General features: G+C 46.3%; 1 protein-coding gene across 3 annotated transcripts; it reads left to right on the forward strand.

Annotated features, from left to right (window-relative positions):
• Positions 1-10,389: 10,389 nt before the first annotated feature.
• On the forward strand, positions 10,390-13,538 carry LOC112891417 (probable choline kinase 2). Of its 3 annotated transcripts, XM_025958265.1 has the most exons (8): positions 10,390-10,620; positions 11,288-11,715; positions 11,826-11,947; positions 12,044-12,239; positions 12,417-12,534; positions 12,626-12,673; positions 12,802-12,902; positions 12,994-13,538. In XM_025958265.1, exons 1-8 carry the CDS (start codon positions 10,509-10,511, stop codon positions 13,093-13,095), a joined length of 1,227 nt encoding a protein of 408 aa, XP_025814050.1. In that variant the 5' UTR covers positions 10,390-10,508; the 3' UTR covers positions 13,096-13,538. The 3 variants fall into 3 exon arrangements, with proteins under 3 accessions (XP_025814050.1, XP_025814049.1, XP_025814048.1); XM_025958264.1 differs by having other exon boundaries at positions 10,391-11,715; positions 12,047-12,239; XM_025958263.1 differs by having other exon boundaries at positions 10,394-11,715.
• Positions 13,539-13,863: the final 325 nt, after the last annotated feature.

Below are 13,863 nucleotides of genomic sequence, written 5' to 3' on the forward strand. Positions count from 1 at the left end.
GTTCCCTGACATCGGCTCCCCCTGCAGCTGTCCTCAGTGAAACCCAGTCGAGAACTCTGTGAGGAAAGATCCTGTGGCCCCGCCGCTGATAGGTCTCGTAGAAACTGGCCTGAAGGAGTGTCCAGAATCTACGATCGACCCTGCTGTCTCGTGTCACGGGAAACCACTCCTCCTCCTGTACACTCCACCTGAGCCTCTTGACCTTTGCCGCATTGGCCTTGGTCAAGTTCTGGAGCAGCACACCTGGCTCCAGACGCACGACAGTGTCCATGCGGAACACTGCGCGCTCGGCCGCTAGGGCCTCGGCTCGACGAGCTGCTGCTGCTGCTGCTGTGGACCTGCGAGGCTCCTGTGGCTGGTGACCTCCTCGCGTCCTAGGTCCAGTGCGACGCTCGGTCGCAGGTGAAGTCTGCTCTGCGGGGGACGTCTGCCGGGTGCGGCCAGAACGTCGTAGAGCTGGTGACTGAGTGTCCTGCCCCTGAGACTGCTCGGACTGCGCTGTCTCTGAATCTGAAGCTGTCTCCGACTCTGCCGCTGAATGTGACTGACCAGACTCAGACTCTGCTGCTGCTGCTGTCACGGCTCTGGTGGCCCTGGCACCTCGGACTCTGCCCATACCTCTGCCTCTGCCTCTGCCTCTGCCCCTGGCTGGCGGATCTCTGATCGCGAACGGACGAGCACGGCCTGACGCCTGCTCCTCGGCGGCCTTAGCCACCATCTCGGCCCTCTCGGCCTCTCTCGCTGCGCGAGTCCGCTTGCGCGCGGGCTCCTCAACCACGATCTCCTTTCCTTTCCTCTTGTCACGACCCATCTCGACAAGTAACAGAAAGCGGTGCGGTGACGGTTTTGCGCGGGTGGCACAAGACGATGACGCGGAGGTGCGAGGGCAATGTACGGTCCGCAAGCGACGCAATGCGGTGCAGGTGATGCGCGGAGCAGCAGTGGTGGTGGAATGGTGATGAGCGAGTGGCACGGTGGCGCAGGGTTTAGGGTTTGCCCGGGTGCAGGAGAGGATGTGGCTGCGCATGCACGCGGGCGACAGACGGTGGCGGTGCAGAGAGTGCGGGTGGCGGCGCAGCAAGCGGCGGCGCGACGGGCGGCTGAGCGACGGCGGTCGGCGCGGGAATGCGGCGGGCGGCGGCGCAGAGAGCGGTGGAGCAAAGCGGCAAGCGGGCGGCGCACGGCGCGCAGGTGACGGTGCGTGGACGCGGACGGGTGCGGGCGCGGGAATGCGGCGGACGGTGAACGGCGGCGAACGGTGGCGCGGGAACGGGAGCGGCAGTAGGTGAACGGTCGGCAAAAACATGAGCGGGAGTGAGGTCGTGACCGGTCAAGAGAGGAATATGACATGTGGACCCCGCAGTTTTTCTTATCGCCGGTTGATCCGACGCTTAGGTTTTGAACACCGGTTGATTGCGTCGGTGTAGTTTACCAGAAACCTTGCCAAATCTGTATCTGTACGCCGGTTGAACCGATGATCTGAAATGTGAACTCGTCGGTTGAATGATGCAAATAACAGTTGATTTTCAGGTCAGAATTGTGTTCTGTTCATCGGTTGATCCGATGCTGCAAACTTTGTATACGCCGGTTGAACGCCTGAAATGACTGCGCTGTGGCTGACACTTAGTAACGCCGGTTAAACCGATGGGTATAGATCCATTGAACGTCGGTTTAACCGGTGAACCCAAAAACCCTCTCTCAGCTCACTTTTCTATGCTAAGTCCAATGAACTTATAAGATTCAACTAAACTCAAGTTAATGGACTTGCATAGGCGACTTTACCCCTCAAAGTAAATAGGATAGTTTAATAACTTAAATAGGTTTTCTTTTCAAAATCAAGGAAAAGTCGCAAGAGAGACAAAGCGCCAAATTAAAATGTGTGAGCCATGTCATAGGAATATTGAAGGAGGAAAGCTTCATACTCATCACGACATGGCTCACTAGGCAATAACGCACCTAACACTTTACTCTTTTCACTTCTCATGAATTAAGATCTTGCATGTAAAACAAGTCTCATTTTCATCAAGTGATCTCCTTTGTGACATTTACGCATGCAATGATAATGCAAACTACAATCACATGCGAAAGAAAGGTAAATATGAAGTGCACATCTATATGACAAGAAATGCATAGCGATAATTTAAATTCTACTTGTCAAGTTTGATCCCACGGAAAGCTTCATCATGATGAGCCTTTCTACAAGCCTAGAGGAAAACAAGTGGACCACCACCTCTAGCTAAACCCTTGCTCATCACTATCTTACCATGGTTAGACAAGTGTCCTATATGTATGTATTTTTCTATATGACATGGCAACTTACATGACGTTTGCCGCATCTAACACATTAAGCTCATTTCTTAGCCTAACAAAGGTACTTTCGTCTAAAGGTTTTGTGAAAATATCCGCCAATTGCTCCTCGGATCTCACACCTTGAAGGGAAATGTCCCCCTTGGCTTCGTGATCACGCAAGAAGTGATGGCGAATATCAATGTGCTTTGTGCGAGAGTGTTGAACCGGATTCTTGGCAATTTTTACGTCACTTTCATTGTCACAAAGGAGTGGTATTCTTCCTAGTTTCACACCAAAGTCCAAAAGGGTTTGCTTCATATATAGAATTTGGGCACAACATGCACCGGCAGCTATATATTCCGCTTCCGCGGTGGACAAAGCCACGGAATTTTGCTTCTTACTCGACCAAGAAACTAGAGAACGCCCAAGCAAGTGGCAACCCCCGGAGGTACTCTTGCGATCGACACGGCTTCCGGCAAAATCCGAATCCGAGTATCCCAAGAGATCTAAGCTAGCGCCTTTGGGGTACCACAAGCCTATGCTAGGGGTGTGCTTGAGATACCGAAGGATCCTATTCACAGCCGAAAGATGTGATTCCTTAGAGTTAGCTTGAAAACGGGCACACAAGCACACACTAAACATTATATCTGGCCTAGATGCGGTAAGGTAAAGCAAAGACCCTATCATTGAACGATAGAGGGATTGATCAACAGGTTTACCGTCCACATCCAAGTCGAGATGCCCATTTGTAGCCATAGGAGTCTTGATTGGCTTACATTCATCCATCTTGAACTTTTTCAGGATATCTCTAGTATATTTTTCTTGATAGATGAATGTCCCTTCCTTCATTTGTTTGACTTGAAAACCAAGGAAGAAAGTCAATTCACCAATCATGGACATCTCGAATTCCCTAGACATCATAGTAGCAAACTCATGGCTTAGTAAATCATTAGTTGAGCCAAAGATAATATCGTCAACATAAATTTGACAAATGAAAAGATCCCCGTTGACGTCTTTTGTGAACAAAGTGGTGTCCATCCTCCCGATCTTGAAACCTTGCATGATTAGGAAGTCACGAAGCCTCTCATACCAAGCCCTTGGTGCTTGTTTGAGTCCATAGAGTGCCTTGTGCAACCTATAAACATGGTTAGGATTCCTCGGATCTACAAACCCGGGAGGTTGCTCAACATAAACAAGTTCGTTAATAAAGCCATTTAAGAAAGCACTTTTCACATCCATTTGATATAACTTGATATTATGATGTGAAGAGTAAGCAAGAAGAATGCGGATAGCTTCAAGTCTTGCGACCGGAGCAAAAGTTTCACCAAAATCCAAACCTTCGACTTGAGAAAACCCTTTTGCCACAAGTCTTGCTTTGTTGCGTACCACTACCCCATGTTCATCTTGCTTGTTTCGAAAGACCCACTTTGTTCCGATGATGTTCTTGTCTTTCGGAGGAGCTTCGAGGACCCATACTTCATTGCGGGTGAAATTGTTCAACTCTTCTTGCATGGCTATCACCCAATCCGAGTCCTCAAGTGCTTCCTCTATGCTAGTGGGTTCAATACAAGAAACAAATGAGTGATATTCGCAAAATGAAGCATACTTAGAGCGAGTTCTTACTCCTTTGGAAGGACTACCAATGATTTGACCGATTGGATGATCCTTGGAGATGCGACCATGCTTCACTAGCGGTATTTGCGTGGATGCTTGTTGGGGTGGATCATGAGTGACTTGTGCTTGTGGTGGAACATTTTGCTTTTCTTGTTCTTGGACTTGGGGTGTTGGCGTTGACACATTTTCTTGAGGTAGTGGATCAACTTTATCTTGATCTTCATTCACTTGGGGTGCCGTGGAGGTGTTTGGCAAAGATGAGGAAGTTCCTCCCCCTTGATCATTGTCTTCATGCACCTCTTCCGGCTTGATATCCCCAATGGACATCTTCTTTAAGGCTTCTTCAATCTCTTCATCCCCTACATTTTCATAGCCAACAACCTCCTCTTGGGAGCCATTAGATTCATCAAACTCCACATCACATGTTTCTTCAACTAACCCGGAGGTTTGATTGAATACTCTATATGCTTTGGAGTTTGATGCATAACTAAGAAAGAAACCTTCATCACATCTACTTTCAAACTTACCGAGCCTTTTTTTCTTATAAATGAAGCATTTGCAACCAAAGACTCGAAAGTATGATATATTTGGTTTCCTCCCGGTGATGAGCTCATATGGAGTTTTCTTGAGGAGTCGGTGAGGATACACTCGGTTGGATGCATGACACGCCGTGTTGATTGCTTCCGCCCAAAACTTCTCGGACGTGCCATAATCATCCAACATTGCTCTTGCTAGGGTGATGAGTGTCTTGTTCTTTCTTTCCACCACACCATTTTGTTGGGGCGTGTAGGTGGCGGAAAACTCATGTTTGACTCCTTCTTCATCGCACCATTCTTCAATTTTCATATTTTTGAACTCGGTGCCGTTGTCACTCCGGATCTTCACAATTGGGGAATTGTATTCCCTTTGAGCTTTTCTTGCAAATGACTTGAAGATTTCCGGAGTTTCACCCTTATCGCCTAGAAACATGACCCAAGTGTAACGTGAAAAATCATCAACAATTACTAGGCAATAGAGGTTACCGCCAATGCTCTTGTATGAAGTTGGACCAAAGAGATCCATGTGTAGTAGCTCGAGCGGCTTGGAGGTAGACAACATCGTCTTGATAGGATGATGAGTTGCAACTTGCTTCCCAGCTTGACATGCTTTGCATAGCTTGTTCTTGTCAAAAGTGACGTCCTTTATGCCGGTGATCATCCCTCTCTTGTGGGCTTTCTTGAGGTTGCTCATGCCAATATGAGCAATTCTTCTATGCCAAAGCCACCCAAGAGACGACTTGGTGAAGAGGCAAGTCATGGTGCTTGTTTGCTTTGAAGAGAAATCCACCAAATAGATATTGCCATGCCTAAACCCCGTGAATACCAATGACTTGTCTTTTTCATGAGTTACTACAACACCATTCTTGTCAAAGGCACATGTTAGTCCAAGATCACACAGTTGAGCAATAGAAATAAGATTAAAACTAAGTGCTTCTACAAATAAAACATTTGAAATGGATAAATCTTTTGAAATTGCAATTCTACCCAAATCTAAGACTTTCCCCCTTGAGTTATCACCATAGGTGACATGTTCATGATCGCCGGGGTCTTCAAGTGAGGTGAACATGCTATCATTGCCGGTCATATGTTGAGAGCAACCGCTATCAAGTACCCAATGTTTTCCACCGGCTTTGTAGTTCACCTTGGTGTTACCTTTTGCCATGAGGCACATAGGAGGCGGTGGTAGAGATGGTTCTTCATTGGTGAGGGCGATGGTGACAATGTCTTCTTCATCACTTGAGTCTTCGCTTGATGAGACATCGGTCACCCACTCTTGTTTCTCCACCAAGAAACTTTTCTTGGTATGCCCTTTCTTCTTCGGGAAGAGCTTGGTCTTCTTGTCATGGGTCTTCTTCTTCCCAAATCTCTTGTTTTTGTTCTTTCTTTCCTCTTCTTCATCATCGCTTGAATCATGGCGATGCTTACTCTTGTTGTCCTTGCTTCTTTTGTCCGGCTTGGGGCAATTTGGACGGATGTGTCCTTTTTCGCCACAATTGTAGCAAATCTTGTTCTTGACATCCATTGGCCGGAACATTCCCTTCTTGGAGTCAAAGTTGAAACCCTTCTTATTGATCTTCTCATTCAAGCGTGTGAACTTTCTCATCATGAGAGCAAGCTCTCCATCATCTTCAACATCGGATGAGCTCTCATGATGATCATCTTCTTCATTGCTTGAGCTTGAGTCTTGTTTGACCATCTTGAGCTTGCGGGATTTGTTTGTCTTGGTCTTTAGAGCAATTGACTTGCTTGATGTTGGCTCTTCGGTCATACCAAGAATGCTCATTTCATGAGCGCGAATTTCCCCCACAAGTTCTCCTACTTCCATTGTGGCGAGATCCTCCTTTTGAAGCATAGCATTGATAATGTTATACTTGGGCTTCGGGAGGAGCATGAGGATCTTGCGGTTAATGGATGCACTGTCAATTTTGGATATTTCAAGTGCATTAATGTCCTTGACAATGACATTCAAGCGAGAATACATATCATTGCAATTTTCATGAGCTAGCATTTTGAAGGAATCATACTTAGCTCTAAACAAGTGATATTTTTGCTCACGAACTTTGGTGGAACCTTCATGTATCTCAATGAGCTCCTTCCAAATATCACTTGCTAGGTCCATGCCATTAACTCTAGCAAAGACCTCCTCACTAATAGCTTCGAAAATTGCATTTCTAGCTCTAGCATTCCATTTTAATTGGTCGGGGATGGGATCTCCGGTGAACCCGACTTTAGTTGCCAACCATACTTCGGGGGCAATCGCATCAAGGTATGCGGCCATGCGAACTTTCCAATAGGCAAAGTTCTTGCCCTCGAAGTGCGGCGGCGAACCACCTATCTTGGCCATAGCTCTAGGCGGTGAAGCCTAATGATCCAAATGAGCAACGAGGCTCTGATACCAATTGAAAGGATCGATGGACCAAGAGGGGGGGGGTGAATTGGGCCTTTTTCAATTTCTAAAACAAGATAAAGCAACCTTATCCTATGCAAAAACTAGAAAGGCACCAATTCACCAACCAGATAACTAAACAACTTACACAAGCTAGATAAGATAAAAAGAGATAAAGCCTAGCAAGGTAGAGCTAACTAGTGATCCCTAAACCAAGCACATGAATGAATTGCATGAAAGATAATGCTTGAATAAGTAAAGTGGACAAGAGACAACCGGATTTTTTTTTCCGTGGTATCGATGTGTTGGCACACACCCCTAATCCACGTTGTGACACTCACAAAGAGTATTGTCACCTCCCAAGTCACCAAGACGAGGGCGCTCACTAAGAGTCTCCGTTCACCATCCTGGTGTGGTGGAGATCAAGCCACGTACAAATCTCTTCTCCGGGCTTCCACAATCCCTGGCAAGCTCCGCGAGAATCACCTCGATCACCAAGATCGCCTAGGTGATGCCAATCACCAAGAGTAACAAGCTAAGGCCTTCACTTGAGCAAGAACCAATCACCAAGAATGGATGCACACAAGCTTCTCTCTACTCAAGTCCTTAATCTTGCTTCTTGAATGATTGAATGAACAAGTGTATGAAATGTTGAAGCTCAAGGTGGCTCTTGACCAAAGTATGTGTGTTTGGGTGTTGCCTGGTGTCAAGAGTGGTAGAATGACCCATTGGAGGGGTATATATGGGCAGCTCACACGAATAGAGCCGTTGGAGAAAAAGCTGCCAGAAAAAAACTGCGTATCGTCGGTTAAACCGATGTCCCTCCAATAATCATCGTCGGTTTAACCGGTGAATGTAAACTCCCCTTCTGAAAACTAGCCGTTACTGTTTGGGAAGATCAACCGTCGTTGCATCGGTTTAACCGGTGAATGTAGTCATCCATTGATCAACTGAAATACCAAGTCACTGGACAACTGCACCGACGTCCAATTTCATATAGCGTCGGTTTAACCGGTGAGTGTAGTTGTCCACTGATCAACTGAAAAACCGAGTCTCTGGACAACTGCACCGACGTCCAGTTTCAAATAACGTCGGTTTAACCGGTGTATTGACTTGTCCTGACCTGTAGACCATGTTTAACCGACGTAAAGAAAACTTAAGACGTCGGTTAAACCGGTGTTAAGGATTTTTCTGATTTTGCCTTTTCTGACTTGAGTCTTGAATGAAATCCAAATATTCTTGAGATATAAGTAGAGAACCACTTATTTGAGCTTCTAGAAACCTGAGTGACCATTGTGTGCATCCATTTTCAACTGACCATGTCCATGCTCAAGTTACTAAGCCTAAACCCCTCTTAATAGTGCGATCACTACAAAACTATAAAACCTATACTAACCTAAGTGTCCTTCTCAACCTTATGACACTTAGGACTAGAAAGATCCTTAGTCTTGACACATAATTGAGTTGAATGCCGAGATCGCCTTTTTGAATAATGAAAATTAGGGGCCTCTTTTGACATATAACCAAATGAGCGATAATGATCTATAAAGCTGCACAAACTCATTAGTCACAATAATGGTTGTCATTAATCACCGAAACATACCTTGAGGGCCTAGATGCTTACAGCTGATCATTCACTAAACAAGATGGAAGAAACTGATTTTCCTGTAATTTCAAATGACTGCAGTATAGATACAGTAAATAGTAAAATATCGTTTAGAGTTCCTGAGGTAGTAAAAGGTTCAAAAAATAAACGAGCAAAGAATGCTGTTGAAAAGAATACAGGGAAGAAAAGGAAAAGTTCTTCTGATAAAGATACTTATCCTCTTATATCACTTCTTTTACTAGCTGCATTTATATTTATAGATGCACCTATTCAATCAAAGAGCATATATTGCTGATTATATTTTACTCCTCTGTATGCTATAGGGAAAGGTTCACGGAAAATAGACCAAAATACAAAACATGATCAGGATCCAAAACAGTTGAATGTACGACATACTAGCCTATACTATTTTCCTTTTTTAATAATTCATTTATCTGAATATTCTCTGAAGGTTTTGTTTTTTACACAGACATCTTTTGATGAAAGTATTGGTGCTAATATGACAGTACACAATGTTGTAACCAATGATGTGTATGCGGATTTTCCAGCCATGGTTGCTCCATTGATGCCAGGAGGATATACAAGCCTTTTACTTGGAGTTGATCAAGAAGCATCAGCTGCTCGAAAATTGCATTTTGATGAAGCACATAAGCAGTAGACACTCTTTGTAAATTTCGATGTAACTGGAGCTGTAATAATCCATTTCCGTTGTTTTTGTGACAATAGAAATCAAAACTGATCACTACAGAAAATTGATCACTGGCTAATAAAAAGTATAGAGGTTACAGACCAAAGATATACAATCAGGCTACCAAGCACTGAGCAATACTAGCATACAGAGTACACATGCTTATCTTTGCTTCTCTTCCAACCTAAAAACCTCATATGATGTTTTCTTCATTGTCCAGAAATTTTCAACTCATTTTTTTGTTGCACATATCAGCTTCAGATTCGCCTGTATTGATGATAACATGTCCATCTTTGTCAGCAGTGCACCGAGTCTTGTTGTTCTCCCTAGCACTGATTGTTTCCAATTGCGCAACATTGTCAAGGCCATGATGTTACCTGTCTCATAACCTGCTAAGCTTAGTTCTGAAAATAAATGTCATTTCATAAGCGTTAGCAAACTATTTTTGAGATTATCCACACCTCTAAAACTCGTATTAGGCAAACAGAATACTACACTTCACAACTCTACTATGAGCTCAAAATACATGAGGTTCAGGAGCTCCAAAAACATATTGATGGAGGCCATCTCAAAATATTAGTTGTGATAGTGTTTAAATATTTTGGTCAGCTGCTCCATCGGCATTAGACATACTAATACAACAATCTGTTTATAGCACAATGTCTATCGATTGTCCTCTTCAGTTTGCTTCCAGGGGCAGTTTCAACGTGAATCTGGGGGGAAAGGTTAAAAAAAGAAAAAACTCAATCACAACACAGCTACACACTTCTGCCAATTTCATGCAAGAATCAAGATTTTGAATGGAGACCAAAGAAAGAACGTACTGACTTAGCTTGATTCCTTAAGTCAGTTCGGAGGTGACTCCGGCCAGCTGCCGGCGGCGTGCGCGACCACCACGAGGGCAGGCCGTTGGGGACGGGATGCCGCAACCGCAGGAGCTAGGAGGTGGGAGAGGACTCGGCAGTTACCGCCGTAGGCGTCGTCCGCAGGCAGCGCGGTAGTCGGAGCCTCGGAGATTAGATGCGAGATGCGGCTCCGACGGCCATGGCTTGGTCTCTTCCGATCCGACCAAGCACCAGCCACTGGAACAGGAAACGAGCCGAAGCCGTACAAATAAACTGTTTCTTTGAGCCGAGCCGAGGTTAATGGGCCTGGAAACTCCGTTGCTTTAAGATGCGTGGGCTGGACACGTGTCGCGAATCGGCATCAGGCTGCAGTGCCGCTTCTCTGCAGCCGGATGTAGAGAATTTTTTTCCCGTAAGGCCATAAATCACGATGCGGAATCTTTGCCTCGTGCTTCAGACCTGCTAGTTCGGAGCACCCGCTCCCACCTGCATCGTCTTCGCCGGCGGTCGGGAGCTCACCAGCGGGGCACACGGGCCGGCGATGGCTCCGGTCACCCAGGCGCGGTGGTCAGCGCTTCCTCCTCGCCTCCGGCTGCCACCACCGGCCGGCGCCGACGGAGTCGCCGCCGCCGCCTCCTCCTCCAGCTGCCGTTGTAACGTCACTGAACTCGTTGTTTTCTCTACTCCTCTACTCCTCTAGCGCTTTCCGACGAAGTAGCGTGCGAGTGGATAAGAATTTGGATATGATTGCTCTTGCTCCCTGGATGGTCCGTAGTCTTCCAGCAATGGCAATGAATGGTTTTAGATGAATTATTTTTTTTACCCGGGTCATCATAAATTTGCTAGCAACATTTTCTACTACTGTTCATCTTTAGCCCCCCTTCCGTTGACTCCCAATAGTACTTTTTTTCCTTTTGTTTGGCAGTGGAGTCTCACCAGTATTGGGTGTACAAAATGACAAAAATAAAACACACTTTTGGTTTATGAGTAGAGGTCAACAAAACACGAAAGCTCAAAATCATAGAAAGTGTTGAAATCACAATGTTTAATAAAACTTGAAGAAAGACCGCAACGCTCCTTCGAGCACCCACGTGTGCACTGCGCGTTCACACCTGGCACCTGACGTGGCGCCTGGAGCTGAGCTGTAGCCGGCATTCGCCCTGAAGCTTCCTGCCCCCGCCTCTGCCTTTTCCCACCGACCCCGATTCGCATCCCGCGATTCCGCGGCATTCCCGACCCCAAATCCCGTTTCCCTCGCGCCGCATCGAGCGCAGACCGAAACGACTCGCCCACGCCTCCTCACCTCTCCGGCCTGCGCAGATCGCCGCCGCCTCCTCCTCCTCCTCCGCCCGCCGATGGCCGCCGCCGACCCGCCGCCGCGCGGGGGTGCCGCGGCCCCCGCGCCAGTGCTGCGGCGGAGCCCCAGCATCGAGCGCATCCCGGAGGACGCGCGCCGCATCCTGCTCCGCCTGGCCGGCGAGCTCTGGGGCGGCGACGTGGACCCGGGCGCGCTCGCCGTGTCCCAGCTCAAGGGCGCCATGACCAACGAGGTCTTCCGGATCACCTGGCCCGGAGGCGAGGGCGACCCGCGCAAGGTGCTCGTGCGCATCTACGGCCAGGGCGTCGAGGTCTTCTTCGACCGCGCCGACGAGGTCCGCACCTTCGAGTGCATGTCGCGCCACGGCCAGGGGCCCCGCCTCCTCGGCCGATTCGCCAACGGCCGCGTCGAGGAGTTCATCAACGCCAGGGTACGCGTGCCTCCCCCTTGTTAATTTCATAATTTGTCTGTTGGAATGGTGAATCGGTAATGGATTGGTGATATCTTATTCTCGTATTGCCTGCACTCTTGCTTTCTCAGACGCTGTCTACGGCGGATCTGCGTGACCCGGAGATATCAGCGCTGATTGCCAAGAAGCTGAGGGAGTTTCACGATCTCGACATGCCTGGACCCAAGGATGTCTCGTTGTGGCAGAGGCTCAGGCATGCATTTTTTTTTATGTCACCTTCTCTTATCATGGCGAGAAATGTTAGTAATCGCTGATCAGAGGCTGATTTGCTTGGTGTTGTCTGAATCAGAAGGTGGCTTGAGCAGGCTCGTGTCAGGTGTTCCGAGGAAGAGTCCAAACAATTTCAGCTGAATAAGCTTGGCGATGAGATTGCCTTGCTGGAGAAGGCGCTGTCGGGGGTCATTCAGTCAGTAGGATTTTGCCATAATGATCTGCAGTATGGGAATATTATGATATATGAAGAGACCAGACAAGTCACCTTGATTGTAAGTTCCGAATTTCTGATTAAATGGAGTCACGAGGCGTTCTGATTCTTGATTTAAGCATTGTGTGGTACCTGTTTGCATAATTATGTGGTGCCTGTTTGCTGGGGATGGGGACAACTTGGTTGGTAGCCATGCCTTCCTGTTCCTGACTGCTATTTTGTTGATCAAATCCTGCAGGACTATGAATATGCCAGTTTTAACCCTGTTGCATTTGACATTGCTAATCACTTTTGTGAGATGGCTGCTGATTACCATACATCAACACCTCATGTGCTGGACTTTGCAAAATATCCTGGTTAGTTTACTTATAACCATGTGTGTTTCTAAATTGTATCGTGCTCTTTTAGTTGTGTTTGATGCATCATTTCATTTCTCTATACTATCAGACATTGAGGAGCAGCGAAGATTTGTTCAAACATACCTTAGCTCTTCAGGTAATTGCAAAGCAAACACTGCATACTCATTCTGCGCTAATCAAGCATTTAACTTTATGAAATGCTCACTCGCATTACATGGATATATTGTGAGAATTCTCTGTTCCTAAGAATTTATATGTCATCAGGTGAAACTCCATCAGATGAGGAAGTTGAAAACCTACTAGGCTTGATTGCAAAGTATACTCTTGCAAGCCATATCTTTTGGGGCCTTTGGGGAATAATCTCGGTGAGCTCGCTAATACTAGTGCCAAATGCATATGTACCTATTCGGTGAATAATAACCTGTCAAAGATTAATTTTGTTTCCTACCCCCCCAGGCGCACGTGAACAAAAATATTGACTTCGAGTACATGGAGTATGCAAGGCAACGCTTCGATCAGTACTGGCAGACAAAGCCTAGAATACTTGGATCCAACTGATTAGTCATTTCTTTTTCTTGTTTTACGGGCTCTTGGCTAGCTAGTCCTGCGAATTCTATTCGTCAGTAGCGTCTAGTTGTTGCCAGTTCTTTGCTGCTGATTGTTCAGCTCGTTCCGTAAGTTTTTAATTATAATGTATTTAACCGATGATGCAAGCAATGCGATTGAAATATAGGGAGGAGGGATGTGTTTATAGCTACAAGAGGCGCCCGATCTGTTGAATTAATGGATCATCTCCAGTAACATTGTAGATTAAGGCAGTTCTCCCTTACACGCCATCATTGGTCTTCTCCGTACACACTTGGTCCATTTAAAAGTAAACCCCTCAGGCCCTCACAGCGACAATCACTCCTCTTCCAGATATGTTTGCACCATGGGTGCCATCATGCTCATTTGGTTGTAAATTGTAGTCCCTCCACTTCAAAATATAGCACTGTTTGACTTGCCATGTTCTCTAAAACTATATGTTGACTCATTATTTTTCTTATACTATAATGTTTCGTCACAAGAAACCGTAATCATAAGTTAGTACTTTCAAATATGAATACAATGGTATCACTTTTGTACAATAAAATTTTCACTTTGTAAGACTATTTGTTGGTTGAAGATTACGAGGTTTGGATGTTGATATTCGTGCGTGCTTGCCTTAGAGAAAGAAATAAAGGGAGTACTAAATACTACTCGTCCTTATTGCTTACATGACTTTTAGAAAGAAGCCGCCGAGCTAGTACTACTAGCTAGTATGAATTACTTGGTCATTGTAGATGT

The sequence above is a fragment of the Panicum hallii genome, chromosome 5 (assembly GCF_002211085.1).
Source record: "Panicum hallii strain FIL2 chromosome 5, PHallii_v3.1, whole genome shotgun sequence".
In the NCBI taxonomy this organism is placed as follows: Eukaryota; Viridiplantae; Streptophyta; class Magnoliopsida; order Poales; family Poaceae; genus Panicum; species Panicum hallii.

What these genes read in the sequence shown, in the direction of transcription:
- LOC112891417 (XM_025958265.1), top strand. Translation starts at nt 10,509, where the DNA reads ATGGCTCCGGTCACCCAGGCGCGGTGGTCAGCGCTTCCTCCTCGCCTC. An exon ending in CCAGACAAGTCACCTTGATT is followed by an intron (nt 12,240 to 12,416) that starts GTAAGTTCCGAA and finishes CAAATCCTGCAG; the next exon opens with GACTATGAATATGCCAGTTT. An exon ending in AACATACCTTAGCTCTTCAG is followed by an intron (nt 12,674 to 12,801) that starts GTAATTGCAAAG and finishes ATATGTCATCAG; the next exon opens with GTGAAACTCCATCAGATGAG.